Below are 17500 nucleotides of genomic sequence, written 5' to 3' on the forward strand. Positions count from 1 at the left end.
GGGTGCATGGAATCACTTTTGGGTCTTTGGAGAATGGGCTGTCCTTGAACGCTGATTGGGTTTAAGAAATAGCCCAAGTTCGAAGTACTGCGTGAAAAGTTCTCCACTCGCTCCCAAGGTTCGAAACCCATCTTTTGAACTGCTTCGCCCACGGTCTATAACTATGCCCCTCCTCATCAACAAAGGCCAAATGCTAGCTAATCTAGTCGTCAAACCCCATGTTTATGAACTGTTTATGACAGACGGTCCACACACGACTCTCAAACAACTTGTCCAACAGTGCTTTGCTAATGACCTCTGTTCGAATTGAAACTGTAAATGCTTCACCCACGTGCATAAAATACAAATAATCAAGAGAACCTAAACACCCAAGTTTAAAGTAGAAAGTGTTTGACCAGACCCCACACTACAAGGTGAAGGGACGACGACGTTTCGGTCCGTCCCGGACCATTCGCCGTCCGAAACATTAGTAGTGTTACAATAGCAGTGGGTACTTTATAGTGGTGTTACAATAGTAGTGGGTACTTTATAGTGGTGTTACAATAGTAGTGGGTACTTTATAGTGGTGTTACAATAGCAGTGGGTACTTTATCGTGGTGTTACAATAGTAGTGGGTACTTTATAGTGGTGTTACAATAGCAGTGGGTACTTTATCGTGGTGTTACAATAGTAGTGGGTACTTTATCGTGGTGTTACAATAGTAGTGGGTACTTTATAGTGGTGTTACAATAGCAGTGGGTACTTTATCGTGGTGTTACAATAGTAGTGGGTACTTTATAGTGGTGTTACAATAGCAGTGGGTACTTTATAGTGGTGTTACAATAGTAGTGGGTACTTTATAGTGGTGTTACAATAGTAGTGGGTACTTTATAGTGGTGTTAGAGAGGAGAGTAGAAATAGCCTAAGCTACTCTATCCCTGAGATGTAATTTATTGTCTCAATAAACGTACTTGAACTAGCCACCAATCGGTTAACAACCAAGTACCCAATTACTGCTGGTTGAAGAGGTTTAAGGATTGGCGTCAAGTCAGTCCTCCCTTGCCAGCACTTTAACACAGACCAAATTGGTCTTGAGGCGCGAGTGTATTATCACTACGCCACAAGGGACTGCACCACCCCACCAGACTGAGCACCTCCCCCCACCATACTGAGCACCTCGCCCACTGTACTGAGCACCTTGCCCACCATACTGAGCACCTCGCCCACTATACTGAGCACCTTGCCCACCATACTGAGCACCTCGCCCACTATACTGAGCACCTCCCCCCACCATACTGAGCACCTTGCCCACCATACTGAGCACCTCCCCCCACCATACTGAGCACCTCCCCCCACCATACTGAGCACCTGCCCCCCACCACACTGAGCACCTCGCCCACTATACTGAGCACCTCCCCCCACCATACTGAGCACCTCCCCCCACCATACTGAGCACCTGCCCCCCCCCACCACACTGAGCACCTCGCCCACTATACTGAGCACCTCCCCCCACCATACTGAGCACCTCCCCCCACCATACTGAGCACCTGCCCCCCCACCACACTGAGCACCTCGCCCGGAACAATAGTGGGACTGGCTGGTGGGTGTCCCTTATCGATTGGTAGACTGTTTATGTTGGAGACCCGAGGTCCCAACAACTGCCCGTGACAGCCTCTTCTGCTTCACCACTACCTTCATCAACTCCCCCGCTTCACCTGCTTCACCTATATATCCTGCTTCATATTCTCCCGTTCCGATTCAATTGTCTCTTGAACACGTTCATTTTTGTCTGGGCTATATTAAGATGATATTGAACAGCCATAAACCATTAAGCCTCAGTGTTGTCTGCGCCTATGGCACCTGTACTCATCAATGGTTCTATCTTGGACCTGGTGTTTAAGCTGCAGGTGCAGGAGACAGCAATATTAGCACCAGCATCCGACTACAGCTCTCGCATATAGCAGGCGGAGGCAACAGCAGCAGCAGCAGTAGGAAGAGGCCCCCTTCCCCTATTGTGGCGTCCCCTGCTGGAGAGGCAGGAGGTGGCTGTAGTTACATTAGTGTTACACCAGCACACGCGGGCGGCCGGGTCTACGCACTACCCACCCGGGACGCTTGTACCAAGATGGAGGCGAGCATTCACATCTCATCATAACGACGTCATCCCTTTCCCCGCCTCCAAGTCACCTTTCTTCCGCCAAAAATACACATGTGTCAGTGGTCATTTACGCACCAAGTTCCTGTCGGCCGCCTGCAGTTCCTCCTCGCTGTACGGAAATGCCGAATGATCGACAAGATGTTCGCAGGAAATCATAAATAAGCATGTAAGTCCTTTGTCCCCGCTGGTTGGAGCAGCGCCCCATGTTGGCTGGGGGAGGCGGCGAGGCCTGCACACACACACACACACACACACACTCGGACCAAAGAGCCAGAGCTCAACCCCCGCAAGCACAATTAGGTAAGTACACACACCCACACACACACACACACACACACACACACACACACACACACACACACACACACACACACACACACACACACACACACACCTTATACCTACTTCTATTATGCACCAAACACATCTAGTCCCCCAGTTATTATTAGTAGCATTATCCCCAATTATTGCTATATAACTATATTAAATTATTATTAATTAGTTCCAAACTGTAGGTTATCTTGAGGTTATCTTGAGATGATTTCGGGGCTTTAGTGTCCCCACGGCCCGGTCCTCGACCAGGCCTCCACCCCCAGGAAGCAGCCCGTGACAGCTGACTAACTCCCAGGTACCTATTTACTGCTAGGTAACAGGGGCATTCAGGGTGAAAGAAACAGGTGGCACGGTTTGTGGCGCACTTTATGGGGCGAGAAAGTGGTAGACACTTTAGATGACTAAGGCCAGAGAGGAGTGCAGCAGACGCACTTTAAGGCAGGGGTCAAGTACTGTACTAAGGAAGCGTGCTGCCCGGGAGTATAAATAGACCAGCTCTCAACTTAGCAGCAATAATTTTAACCCGAGGCGGACCGTATTCCATCACTGGTGGCTGGCTGCTCCCCCCCCCCCTCATACTGAGCACCTCTCCCTCTCTCTCTCCCTCTCTCTCCCCCTCTCCCTCACCTCCACATTCACTCCCTTGAAATAATGAGTTTCTTTACTCCGAGCAGTTACAGCCCCGCTCCTGTGCCAGGTAAGTCCACTACGGGCTCACCATAGCCCGTGCTACTTGGAACTTTTGTTCAGAGTAGCTGAATCTAAAACACCAACATTACTCCGAGCACCAGAAGAGATTCTTCCATAGCCGTCTGTCTGTATCTCTTCTTTCTGAAAATTATGGAAAATGAAATCCTTTAATTTGATAGAAGTGCAGATTGCGCGAAGGAAATCTACATAATAACTCTCCATTAGACCAGGAGGCATAGCGAGAAGTGCAAAACATCGGCGTTAAAAAGCAGAGGCGCAGTAGGTAGTGCCAGACCAACCAGGCTGTGGGGGGGGGGCCGCTCCAACAACCTGGTGGATCAAGCTCTCACACGTTGAGCCTGGCCTCGGGCCGGGCTTGGGCAGTAGAACAACTCCCAGAACCCCATCAAACAGGTAAGCTACTAGACAATTCAATTGCAACATATACATCAGAGGGTCGAAGACCTTTCAACACACTCCCGCTAAACAAGGGCGTAACTGGCCGACCTCTCACGGCGTTCAAATGAGAACTTGATAAACCCCCCTCCCATGGATTTATCAACTACCAACCATTGGATTTACGGAGCACCAACCGTAAAATCTGGTCAAGACCTGGCCGGGGGACATTGATCTCCGGAACGACCACAAGGTGACAGGGAGGAATGGAGCGAGAGGAGGAGGAGGAAGGTAGGTAAACAGGCAGGTAGGGAGGTCAGTTGGGAGGCGAGGGCTGTCACCTGTCAATAAGGTACGCGGACAGGAGGCGAGGGCTGTCACCTGTCAATAAGGTACGCGGACAGGAGGCGAGGGCTGTCGCCTGTCAATAAGGTACGCGGACAGGAGGCGAGGGATAGGAGGAGGAGGAGGAGGTCGGCAGCTGCAACAACCAATGAGAAAAAAGAACTTTTCTTCCCATAATTCTTTCACAAATGTCTAACTACAAGTCTGTTATTGATTACTGCTGCTATGTATATTCCCCCCCAGGAAGGAGCCTTGTCGGGCCGCGGGGACCTGGACCCCCCAGAATCAACGCAAAGTAACCGCAAGGAGGGTGTGTAGGGTCACCTTTGTCACCCAGACGGGTGACAAAGGTGACCAGGACAGCGAGCAACCTCCGTCACCTTCAGTGGTCATACCCAGGAAGGCTCCTGACGAGGCTACGACGCGCTCATACGCACGCACGCGCGTCCACACGTACTTACAACAGCATATCCTCCTAAAACAAACAGTACTTACAGCAGCTGTTTAGTCGACGTCCAACAGCGGACTATTAGACACAAAAAAGAGAGAGCACGTTTTGCACTATTGCAGAGCTCAAAAAAGCCCTAAGGTAAGATAATTATCAGGAGAGAGCGCTATGCCATTACGACTATATACCGCTTGGAAGGGATATGAGGATAACTATTTAGGATAGGACGGAGGGAAGATTAGCTTAGATTACCTAACTTCCTATTCACTCCTACACATCCCCCTGCCTAGCTTCCTATCCAATCCCACACATCCCCTGCCAAACACCCTCCCCAATCCCCTGCTGGCCCACACAAGCTAAAATAAGAGAGAACCCCCATGAAATGATTAAAGAAAGCGGGAACAAAAGCACAACTAAGCGAGGTAAAACAAAGTCAAAGAAAACGGGCAAGCTGGTGGTCGAAAATGCGCCCGAAAAAGAAGGGAAATTTTCAAATTTCCTGGAGAGATTAAAGGGGGGGTGTCAGGATTTTAACCCGTATATAAATCAGGTTTTCATATTTTGGCCCCGTCCTCCGTAAAATATTTTGAACCCAAATCACTTTAGAAATGCAGCGGCCATGAATCAGTGTGATGTATGGAGTATGCCCCCAGGCAAGGAAATCGAATATGCGCTCACACACATTTATGGCCGAATACAACCACACTTGCACACACACAGGTGGGGTACTAGGCCAGTACACACAGGTGGGGTACTAGGCGCGTACACACAGGTGGGGTACTAGGCGCGTACACACAGGTGGGGTACTAGGCGCGTACACACAGGTGGGGTACTAGGCGCGTACACACAGGTGGGGTACTAGGCCAGTACACACAGGTGGGGTACTAGGCCAGTACACACAGGTGGGGTACTAGGCCAGTACACACAGGTGGGGTACTAGGCCAGTACACACAGGTGGGGTACTAGGCCAGTACACACAGGTGGGGTACTAGGCCAGTACACACAGGTGGGGTACTAGGCCAGTACACACAGGTGGGGTACTAGGCCAGTACACACAGGTGGGGTACTAGGCCAGTACACACAGGTGGGGTACTAGGCCAGTACACACAGGTGGGGTACTAGGCCAGTACACACAGGTGGGGTACTAGGCCAGTACACACAGGTGGGGTACTAGGCCAGTACACACAAAGGCAGTCTTTAGTGTCCATGTAGTGATCCGAGGAATGAATTTATTCCTTAACAAAAGACGACCATATGGACGCCCATATGGTCCTCGTCCACCATAATGACAGTATTGGACAGCATCACTCATCCTGTAAGTGAACACACCACCGTAGTGACAGGACTGGGCAGCACCACTCATGCTGCTAAATTAAGCACCCTAGCATTCACAATATACAAACTTTAAGCATTCACAATATACAAACTAGAAACAACACCGCACAGAACATATATACTGACGGATCACTCAATACAGCTACATGGAGGGCAGGAAATGCTGTTATTGCTCATCAGCCCGATGGCAGCACAATTCAAAGGAATATAAGAGTTAGTAACTGGGTATCCACAATGCAAGCTGAGTTGATAGCAATACTGGTAGCACTCGAAATTATTAACATTGAAGTAGACAGCTTACGTATTTCCGACTCCCTTTCCTCACTACTAGCAATAAACAGTTTGCAATCAAGTAATAACGTGCTTGTCTCAGAGGCCAGACATATATAAGCATACTTAACAAGGAGGGTAAATATAAAAATGTTGTGGATTCCTTCTCACATTGGCCTGCAGGATCATGACAAAGTTGACGCCCTTGCTAAGGTTGCAGTAAAGAAAGACAGTATTGAACGGAATCTTGAGTTATCAAATAGGTCCCTTAAAGGTGTCATTAGACGAGCACTCCTGGATGAATTTGAAGAAAGTAGAACAGTACAAACTGGAACTAGCAGGTCCATTGTTTATCACAATGAAATGTGTGAAGTAAAACATGTGTATGGGGCAAGTAACAAAGTCAGTAGACTAACAGATGTTGTCACAGCTCGTATAAGACTTGGCTACAACTATCTCTGGCAGTTCGGCTTGTATAGGGATCTACATGAAGTAAAGTATAAAGTGTGTGGACAAAGACAGGAACACACACTCGAACACTATATCTTGGATTGTAGTAAAATTGAGTACCCAGACCAATCACACGATATGTCTGATACTCACACGGTATCAAAATCAAAAGCCTCCACCAGTATTGGCCCTCTATTTACAACTGAAGGTACGTACACAGAGGACAACAAAGAAATTAGTGAAATTCTAGGAAGCCAGTATGAGGCTATGTGTAGCACACCAATAAACAACATGAAAGTTGATGACCCAGACAGCTTCTTTATGAATGACATTCAAGCTGCAGATAATATAACGGATATTAACACGAACTCGGAAGACTTTGAAAGTGTAATTGACAATATTCCCCATGCACTCAGCTCTTGGGCCGGACTCGTGGAATTCAATATTCATAAAGAAATGTAAAGTACCAGTAGCGCGAGCACTCGGCGTAATATGGAGAAAGAGCCTGGATACAGGGGAGATACCAACTGCACTTAAATCTGCAGATATAGCTCCGCTGCACAAGAGGGGCAGTAAGGCCTTGGCAAAAAAATTATAGACCAGTTGCATTGACATCACACATTATAAAAGTTTTTGAAAGAGTGATTGGAAATCAAATTTCTAGTTTTATGGAAAATAATGAGCTACACAACACAGGACAACATGGATTTAGAGCGGGAAGATCCTGTCTGTCACAGTTACTCAACCACTATGACAAAATCACAGAAGCTCTAGAAGAAAAGCAAAATGCAGATGTTGTATACACAGACTTTGCAAAGGCGTTCGAGAGATGTGATCATGGGGTGATAGCTCACTGTAACAAACTAGGCTGTTGTAAGAATTATCCAGAGTGGTTTATCGACAAAAGAGAATGGGAAGCTGAGCCGCATGGTGACCTGACCCCCAGGGGAATTCGAGGTGGAAATACCCAACGCTTTGTTCATAGCTGCGTATAATGAATCATCCTATAGTATTCAGTAATTTAGAGAAAATTAGCCTTTATTCATTTTGCATTAAAATTGTATTGTATAATAGTACTGGATACAATATCAAGAGTATTCTAATTATTGAGTTTAAGTCACCATCAGTGACGTCACGAATCAGATCTAACTTTTAAGGCGGAGTGACCGGCGGTCATAGGTCAGCAGGGTTGACATGTCTAGTATTTCTCAAAGTTTTAATAACCATTTTTGTGATCGGGAACAGCTCTGCCGTTAGAGGCTTGTGTAATTTATTTCAGTAAAATAATTCAACCAGTCTGGATCAATTAAGTACAACAGAGTTTAATTGTTATAACTTAAACCTGGCTAGTAACTTGGTAAAACTTTGACTAGGCGGAAGGATACAATACTCTTGTCTGGGGTAGACCAGACAAGGAAGAGATCAGTGTGATCTGCCGAGCAGCTGGGAGAGGTCAAAACATCTTACCTCTCCCCAAGACCAGCCCAACACCGAGAGCTGGAAAACATAGAGGTATAGTTGCTATGGTTATGTATAGAAATAGTCTTCTCATTTGCCATTCAGGTCAAGTAGGGAGTGTTAAAGTGATAGGGAGTGAACACATGTAGATTTTGTTTTAGTTTTCTCTTAATAAATTAAATTTGTTATTAATTTGCATATTACAGGGTACAAAACACAATCGAATCTGCCCATAGTAGGAAAACAGCATGTCAAGGATTTGGGAATAATGATCTCCGACGACCTAACGTTTAGGGAGCATAACCAAACAAATATTGCGTCAGCCAGAAAAATGATAGGTTAGTTTACGAGAACTTTCAAATCCAGGGATCCCACCACAATGGTTTTACTCTTCAAGTCACTTGTGTTGTCCCGTCTCGAGTACTGCTCAGTACTCACTTCCCCCTTCAGAGCAGGAAAGATTGCTGAAATAGAGGGAATACAGAGAACATGTACGGCACGCATAGAAGCGATAGAGCACCTAAATTATTGGGATCGTCTCAAAGCTCTCCAAGTGTACTCACTAGAAAGGAGACGAGAGAGATACCAAATAATATACACATGGAAAATACTGGAGGGCCAGGTCCCAAATCTACACAGTAAAATAACAACGTACTGAAGTGAACGATATGGAAGAAAATGCAGAATAGAACCAGTGAAGAGCAGAGGTGGCATAGGCACAATCAGAGAACACTGTATAAACATCAGAGGTCCTCGGCTGTTCAAAACCCTCCCAGCGACTATAAGAAATATTGCCGGAACAACCGTGGACATCTTCAAGAGAAAACTAGATTGTTTTCTAAAAAAAAAAAGTGCCGGACCAACCGGGCTGTGGTGAGTATGTGGGCCTGCGGGCCGCTCCAAGCAACAGCCTGGTGGACCAAACTCTCAAGTCAAGCCTGGCCTCGGACCGGGCTTGGGGAGTAGAAGAACTCCCAGAACCCCATCAAGCAGGTATTCTGTAATCTCGTCCTGAGACCACATTACGCTGTCTACAGAGCTCCTCACTCTAATGACTCCTTATAGCAAGTGCAATCAATTACACTTATATCACTTACTAGTCTTCCGATATTTCCCAAGAAGAGATCATGATATAACTCTCTTGTTTCCGTGTGAGAGAGAGACAGAGAGCGACAGAGAGAGCGACAGAGAGAGCGACAGAGAGAGCGACAGAGAGAGCGACAGAGAGAGCGACAGAGAGAGCGACAGAGAGACAGAGACAGAGACAGAGAGACAGAGAGACAGTGAGACAGAGAGACAGTGAGACAGAGAGACAGAGACAGAGAGACAGACAGAGAGAGAACGTACCTAGAATCGAAGTTAAAATCTTTAGTGAATCTATGAAAGCACTAAATGATTTTGAACTTTTTTCGGGGGGAGGGGGGGAGGGTAAGTAAGTAACTACGAGTAAGATGGGTGTTGTGGAAGATGACGTCGAGAAGGTTTCATAAGATCCCCCTGGTTGGGGCTCCGTTTTCTATGCTGTTATCACTGAGCATACCTCCCTTGTAATGGTTATCTGCTCCATTTGCTACAAAAACAAATATATATATATTACTGAACTTTTGAATCCTGTACGAAATCGGCCACACCTCCAATTGTTCCACCAGCCACACCACCAAGTGTTCCACCAGCCACACCACCAAGTGTTCCACCAGCCACACCACCAAGTGTTCCACCAGCCACACCACCAAGTGTTCCACCAGCCACACCTCCAAGTGTTCCACCAGCCACACCACCAAGTGTTCCACCAGCCACACCACCAAGTGTTCCACCAGCCACACCACCAAGTGTTCCACCAGCCACACCACCAAGTGTTCCACCAGCCACACCACCAAGTGTTCCACCAGCCACACCACCAAGTGTTCCACCAGCCACACCACCAAGTGTTCCACCAGCCACACCACCAAGTGTTCCACCAGCCACACCACCAAGTGTTCCACCAGCCACACCACCAAGTGTTCCACCAGCCAACCCACCAAGTGTTCCACCAGCCATCCCACCAAGTGTTCCACCAGCCACACCACCAAGTGTTCCACCAGCCATCCCACCAAGTGTTCCACCAGCCACATCACCAAGTGTTCCACCAGCCACACCACCAAGTGTTCCACCAGCCACACCTCCAAGTGTTCCACCAGCCACGCCACCAAGTGTTCCACCAGCCACACCACCAAGTGTTCCACCAGCCACACCACCAAGTGTTCCACCAGCCACACCACCAAGTGTTCCACCAGCCACACCACCAAGTGTTCCACCAGCCACACCACCAAGTGTTCCACCAGCCACACCACCAAGTGTTCCACCAGCCACACCTCCAAGTGTTCCACCAGCCATCCCACCAAGTGTTCCACCAGCCATCCCACCAAGTGTTCCACCAGCCATCCCACCAAGTGTTCCACCAGCCACACCACCAAGTGTTCCACCAGCCACACCACCAAGTGTTCCACCAGCCACACCTCCAATTGTTCCACCAGCCACACCACCAAGTGTTCCACCAGCCACACCACCAAGTGTTCCACCAGCCAAACCTCCAAGTGTTCCACCAGCCACGCCACCAAGTGTTCCACCAGCCACGCCACCAAGTGTTCCACCAGCCACACCACCAAGTGTTCCACCAGCCACACCACCAAGTGTTCCACCAGCCATCCCACCAAGTGTTCCACCAGCCAAACCTCCAAGTGTTCCACCAGCCACGCCACCAAGTGTTCCACCAGCCATCCCACCAAGTGTTCCACCAGCCACACCTCCAAGTGTTCCACCAGCCACACCACCAAGTGTTCCACCAGCCACACCACCAAGTGTTCCACCAGCCACACCTCCAAGTGTTCCACCAGCCATCCCACCAAGTGTTCCACCAGCCACACCACCAAGTGTTCCACCAGCCACACCACCAAGTGTTCCACCAGCCACGCCACCAAGTGTTCCACCAGCCACGCCACCAAGTGTTCCACCAGCCACACCACCAAGTGTTCCACCAGCCACACCTCCAAGTGTTCCACCAGCCACACCAAGTGTTCCACCAGCCACACCACCAAATGTTCCACCAGCCATCCCACCAAGTGTTCCACCAGCCACACCACCAAGTGTTCCACCAGCCATCCCACCAAGTGTTCCACCAGCCACACCACCAAGTGTTCCACCAGCCACACCACCAAGTGTTCCACCAGCCATCCCACCAAGTGTTCCACCAGCCACACCTCCAAGTGTTCCACCAGCCACACCACCAAGTGTTCCACCAGCCACACCACCAAGTGTTCCACCAGCCACACCACCAAGTGTTCCACCAGCCACACCTCCAAGTGTTCCACCAGCCACACCACCAAGTGTTCCACCAGCCATCCCACCAAGTGTTCCACCAGCCACACCACCAAGTGTTCCACCAGCCATCCCACCAAGTGTTCCACCAGCCACACCACCAAGTGTTCCACCAGCCACACCACCAAGTGTTCCACCAGCCACACCACCAAGTGTTCCACCAGCCACACCACCAAGTGTTCCACCAGCCACACCACCAAGTGTTCCACCAGCCATCCCACCAAGTGTTCCACCAGCCACGCCACCAAGTGTTCCACCAGCCACACCACCAAGTGTTCCACCAGCCATCCCACCAAGTGTTCCACCAGCCACACCACCAAGTGTTCCACCAGCCACGCCACCAAGTGTTCCACCAGCCACACCACCAAGTGTTCCACCAGCCACACCACCATGTGTTCCACCAGCCACACCACCAAGTGTTCCACCAGCCACACCACCAAGTGTTCCACCAGCCACACCACCAAGTGTTCCACCAGCCACACCACCAAGTGTTCCACCAGCCACACCACCAAGTGTTCCACCAGCCACACCACCAAGTGTTCCACCAGGCACACCACCAAAGGTCCTGGCGTGAATGAAGTAGAGAGTTTTATGTGGCACTTCATTTCGTCCCCGAACACACTCCCTCAGGCTAGTGGGCCCTGTGTGCTTCCTGTTGATGCCAACATTCCCAGCTTCTCCTAAGCTGCATCACTTATGAACCCATCCCTGCCCTTGTGTGGCAGTGCACAATAGAAAGTTGTTTTCACATATCCACACATTAAAACATTGATTGTAACCGTGATATATATGTGCTTCAGCCTACAGTTTAGACCTATTGTCTTATGTATGACCCTCTGTCCTGCGTGACAGTGAATACTAGCATTAACCTCAATTTAATAAGACTATCAAAATCCTCAGATTAGGCAAAATTGTAATTAATTTTGTCAATAAAGATGTTAATAATAATATAAGCTTCTCCTACACTCTAGTCCACTGGCGGCCATAGACGAGGACACTAACAAAACAAGACTCACACTGCCCCCGGTAGACAATCTCCTGGTCTTATCTCCCTCTTGGCCGGAATATCCATCTCCAGACCCCGCCCCCCGCGAGCCCAATAAACATTTCCGATCAAACTGAAGCATACAAATGAATTTTCAGAACTTCTTGCAGAGTCCCGCGAGGAGAGTAGGAGGAGGGAGGCAGTCTGCTGGGGCTGGGAGCGGCAGGAAGATGACAGAGAGGAAAAACACGATCTGTGACACTTCTTGAGCGAAACCCGGAGGGATCGGAGGTGGCGGCCAGCCCAGCACGCTGTCGAAGGAGCGAAGGGGTTTGGGAAAGACTGAAATGGTGTGAGAATGGCCGACTGGGTACTGAGACGATCACTCGGCCAAGACGAATCCTGGACGCCTTGCAATATATTGATCCTTAGCAGTCGTCCTCCTGCTGCTGCTGCTGCTCCTGGTCTTCCTCGCACTAACTCAACTCGCCTCCCCCCTTCACTCAGCTCCCTTCTCCCGTCATATCTCATCCTCTCCTCATACTTCTCCTCCTCCTTCTCCCTTCCCTCTTAACACTAAGCATCTCATCATTCTGGGTTCCTTTCTCTCTCGGTGAGAGTTTCCAGACGTCATCTGTTAGTGAGGTTGTGGATTTTAGTTCCCAGTTATTCACTTTATGTCAAATTGAATTCAGTGAACTCTCCTACACGAGGAGTTGAGAGAGGCGGCGTCCGTCCGACACGCTGGCGATCATTTGTGATCATTACGTAAAGTAACAGTTTATTACTGGCAAAATATCGTTCACAACGTTTTATTTTCAATTTAATTCTGTTATTTACAGGTTTAAGACAAGTTTATTACAGAACCTTTCACACTAGAGATGTTATACCGATGATGATTCTCTTCAAGACGCTAGTGCTCTCTAGAGTGGCGTACTGCTGCACAATGACAGCCCCGTTCAAAATTGCAGAAATTGCTGACCTGGAGAGCGTGCAGAGATCTTTAGTCGGTCTATTGGGACCGACTAAAGAGCCTAAATCTGTATTCTCCAGAGAGCAGGCGGGAGAGATACATAATAATTTACACGTGGAAAATAGTAGAGGGGCTGATCCCAAACCTGCACACACAAATAACATCACATGAGACCAGAAGGCATGGCAGGATGTGCAGAATACCCCCGTTGAAGAGCAGAGGTGCAACAGGTACTCTCAGAGAGAACTATCAACATCAGAGGCCCGAGCCTGCTCAACACGCTTCCACTACACATAAGGGGCATAACTGGCCGACCCCTCACAGTGTTCAAGAGAGAACTATCAACATCAGAGGCCCGAGACTGTTCAACACGCTTCCACTACACATAAGGGGCATAACTGGCCGACCCCTCACAGTGTTCAAGAGAGAACTTTATAAACACCTCAAAAGGATACCTAATCAACCAGGCTGTGATTCATATGTCAAGCTGCGAGCAACCGCGTCCAACACCCTGGTTGACCAGTCCAGCAACTAGGAGGCCTGGGTCAGGGACCGGGCCGCGAGGAAGTTGAGCCCCAAAATCATCACAAGGTAACCCCCCATCACCACCCTCCCCTTCCCCCAGCTCACCATGTTCCAGCATTTTCTGGGACGTATCAATCTACATTTTGTGCCCATGACCTCAGATTTGCATACTCCCTTCTGCATAATATTTACAAATATTTTCATTAATATTCTTCCCAGGTGTTTCTTTCAGTGTTGCTTTTTGTAACGTGTTCTTCAGAACCATCTGTGTTCTATCCTAACTTGTGTAAACCAAAAACAATCTCATCTCCTTATAGTCCTCTGTTAATATTGCTGTTTAGCTCTTCAGTATTGCTGTTCTTCTCGACACACTGCTCCACCCTCCCAAAAACTCACTCACCTACTCACTCACCCACTCACTCACCCACTCACTCACCCACTCACTCACCCACTCACTCACCCACTCACTCACCCACTCACTCACCCACTCACTCACCCACTCACTCACCCACTCACCCACCCACTCACTCACCCACTCACCCACCCACTCACTCACCCACTCACTCACCCACTCACTCACCCACTCACTCACCCACTCACTCACCCACCCACTCACCCACCCACTCACCCACCCACTCACTCACCCACTCGCCTCGTAGCCTCGTAAGGGGCCTCGTAGCCTGGTGGATAGCGCGCAGGACAGGTAATTCTGTGGCGCGGGTTCGATTCCCGCACGAGGCAGAAACAAATGGGCAAAGTTTCTTTCACCCTGAATGCCCCTGTTACCTAGCAGTAAATAGGTACCTGGGAGTTAGTCAGCTGTCACGGGCTGCTTCCTGGGGGTGGAGGCCTGGTCGAGGACCGGGCCGCGGGGACACTAAAGCCCCGAAATCATCTCAAGATAACTCAAGATAACTCACTCACCCACCCATCCACTCACCCACCCATCCACTCACCCACCCACTCACCCACCCACCCACTCACCCACCCACCCACCCACCCACCCACTCACCCACCCACCCACCCACTCACTCACCCACCCACTCACTCACCCACTCACTCACCCACTCACTCACCCACCCACCCACTCACCCACTCACTCACCCACTCACTCACCCACTCACTCACTCACCCACCCACTCACTCTGCTCATGTTTAGGAGTTGGGCGGCTGAGTAGACAGCGTTCGGGGGTCGTAGTCCTAAGGGCCCGGGTTCGATCCCGAGAGGCGGCGGAAACAAATGTGCAGAGTGTCTTTCACTCTGATGCCCCCCCTCCCTGTTCACCTAGCAGTAAATAGGTACCTGGGAGTTAGACAGCTGCTATGGGCTGCTTCCTGGGGTGTGTGTGTGGTGAAAAAAATTGAAGTAGAAACAGTTGATTGACGGTTGAGAGGCGGGACCAAAGAGCAGAGCTCAACCCCCGCAAGCACAACTAGGTGAGAACTAAGCGAGTACACACACACAGGTCTATTGAAAACTAGAATCTGGAAGCATAAGAGAAAATGCCTCCTTCCCATCATCGCCAAGGTAGGCTAGTTTTTGGGAACCTTGGTGGCTACCAGATACACCTGTCCACCCACCTGGCTGGGACAGGTGTATCTGACTTGCCAGGTGGCTGTGGCAGGTGGATCCGGCTTGCCAGGTGGCTGTGGCAGGTGTATCCGGCTTGCCAGGTGGCTGTGGCAGGTGGATCCGGCTTGCCAGGTACCCGCAACAGAGCCTGGGTTAGTGGTGGTTGTGGTGGCATATGATTCACCAGCCTTCTGGACCAGTTTCTGACGTGGTTACATGCACAGCAAGTCACGCACAGGCGCGCGCGCGCACACGCACACGCACACACTGGGATAGAAAACATAGATGGGAGGGTGAGTGGGAGAGGGCGGTGGGAGAGGAGTGTAGCAGGGCTGGAACAGAGGAGTGTTCGGGTGGGAGGCGTGACAGGCGGAACACACAAAAAGAAAATGGGGTTAGAGAGGAATACTTCGTGTGAGAGAAGGAATATCCGGTCTAAGAGAAGGAATATCCGGTCTAAGAGAAGGAATATCCGGTCTAAGAGAAGGAATATCCGGTCTAAGAGAAGGAATATCTGTATCCGGACTTGACACGAAGGCCGGATACCGAATGAAGATTTACATAATACGCTAGACTGTATGAAGGGTTGGTAAATACATACCTGGAACATACCTGGAGAGGGTTCTGGGAGTTCGTCTACTCGCCGAGCCCGGCCCGAGGCCAGACTCGAATTGTGATAACTGGGTCCAACAGGCTGTTGCTTGGAGTGGCCCGCAGGCCTTCGTATCCACTACAGCCTGGTTGGTCCAGCACTTCTTGCATGAACTTATCTAAGTGCCACTTGAATACATTCACCTTTATTCCGGCAATATTTCTAATGCTTCCTATGAGGGTGTTGTACCACTGTGGACCTCTGATGTTCAGACAGTGTTCACTGATTGTGCCTATGGCACCTCTACTCTTCACTGGTTCTATTCTGCATTTCCTTCCGTACCTTTCGCTCCAGTATGTTGTTATTCTACTGCGCAAAGTTGGGACCTTGCCTTCAAGTATCTTCCATGTATATATTATTTGATACCTTTCTCGTCTCCTTTCCAAAGAGTACATTTTGAGAGCTTTGAGACGGTGCCAGTAGTTTAGGTGCTTTATCGTGTGTCTGCGGCTCCCATGACGGGGTCAAGAGTCAGGCTAGGCCGTACACACCACCGTGACCTCCTCCCCTGACGCCAGTCACCGACCTGCTGGAGGTAGTGACCGTCACAACCTCTCACAGCAACAGGCACACCACCCCTGCGGGTCCACGCTCGAGCACGCTCTACACCACATGTCCTCATCGTGTGGCAATAACCTTTGATATACTTCTTCCGAACGACTCTCCCTGGATTAGAATAACCGGAGGTGATGACGTAGTTCCCAAGCACATCCACGAGAGGTTACGCCAGAGTGTACGGTGGGAAGCTACGCTTCTATACGCTTCCTTTTGTTATTGTTATAGATTGAGCTACTCTCAATCTATAACACCGTTCCAAGTAGCACGGGCTATGGTGAGCCCGTAACACACTTCCTTTTGTATACGCACCAGTACGTATGCCCCCCACCCCCCTCACCAACACTACGCATCAACAAACGTACGCCCCCACAACTCACATGAAGCCAGAGTTCTCCCTCACCACAACACTCCACCACACAACCTCCACCAACTCCGCCACCGGCACACAAACTTCTGACAGCAGGCACCTTGCATTCCAGACGACATACACGGAGACTTAGGATGGGGGGGGGGCGTGTTAAGGGGGGTCTGAGTTCGGCCATTCCCGGCTGTTCCAGGGTGGGGGGGGGGGGTGAGGGGGGGGGGGGGCGGGCAGAAGCGCCGGGAATGCTTTAAGTGCCCCTGGAATACAAGGCTGCTGACGGAAACAGGAATCTCCGAGAGCCTGGCTGAGCCTCCTGCTGGGGTCGATAGTGTTGGATCGCATTCGCGTTTTTGTATCCAAGTGTCAGCTGGTTACAGCAGTGTGGCTCCACACCCCCTGGTGGCGGTGTGGCTCCACACCCCCTGGTGGCGGTGTGGCTCCACACCCCCTGGTGGTGGTGTGGCTCCACACCCCCTGGTGGCGGTGTGGCTCCACACCCCCTGGTGGCGGTGTGGCTCCACACCCCCTGGTGGCGGTGTGGCTCCACACCCCCTGGTGGTGGTGTGGCTCCAGCTCCACACCCCCTGGTGGTGGTGTGGCTCCACACCCCCTGGTGGTGGTGTGGCTCCAGCTCCACACCCCCTGGTGGCGGTG

General features: G+C 50.1%; 2 protein-coding genes across 40 annotated transcripts in view; one reads left to right on the forward strand and one right to left on the reverse strand.

Annotated features, from left to right (window-relative positions):
- tou (toutatis) overlaps positions 1–17500 on the reverse strand; it is a 435009-nt gene that overhangs the window by 176048 nt on the left and 241461 nt on the right. The gene's annotated exons all lie outside the window — the stretch shown is intronic.
- Positions 1–17500, forward strand: part of LOC138359632 (uncharacterized) — a 38404-nt gene that overhangs the window by 11795 nt on the left and 9109 nt on the right. The window contains exons 4-6 of the mRNA XM_069319041.1: positions 10160–10819; positions 10904–11584; positions 13044–13207. Of these exons, the coding sequence (XP_069175142.1) occupies positions 10160–10819; positions 10904–11584; positions 13044–13207 (1505 nt within the window). The remainder of the gene's footprint in view (positions 1–10159; positions 10820–10903; positions 11585–13043; positions 13208–17500) is intronic.

Source organism: Procambarus clarkii, chromosome 92 (assembly GCF_040958095.1).
Source record: "Procambarus clarkii isolate CNS0578487 chromosome 92, FALCON_Pclarkii_2.0, whole genome shotgun sequence".
NCBI classification, from domain to species: Eukaryota; Metazoa; Arthropoda; class Malacostraca; order Decapoda; family Cambaridae; genus Procambarus; species Procambarus clarkii.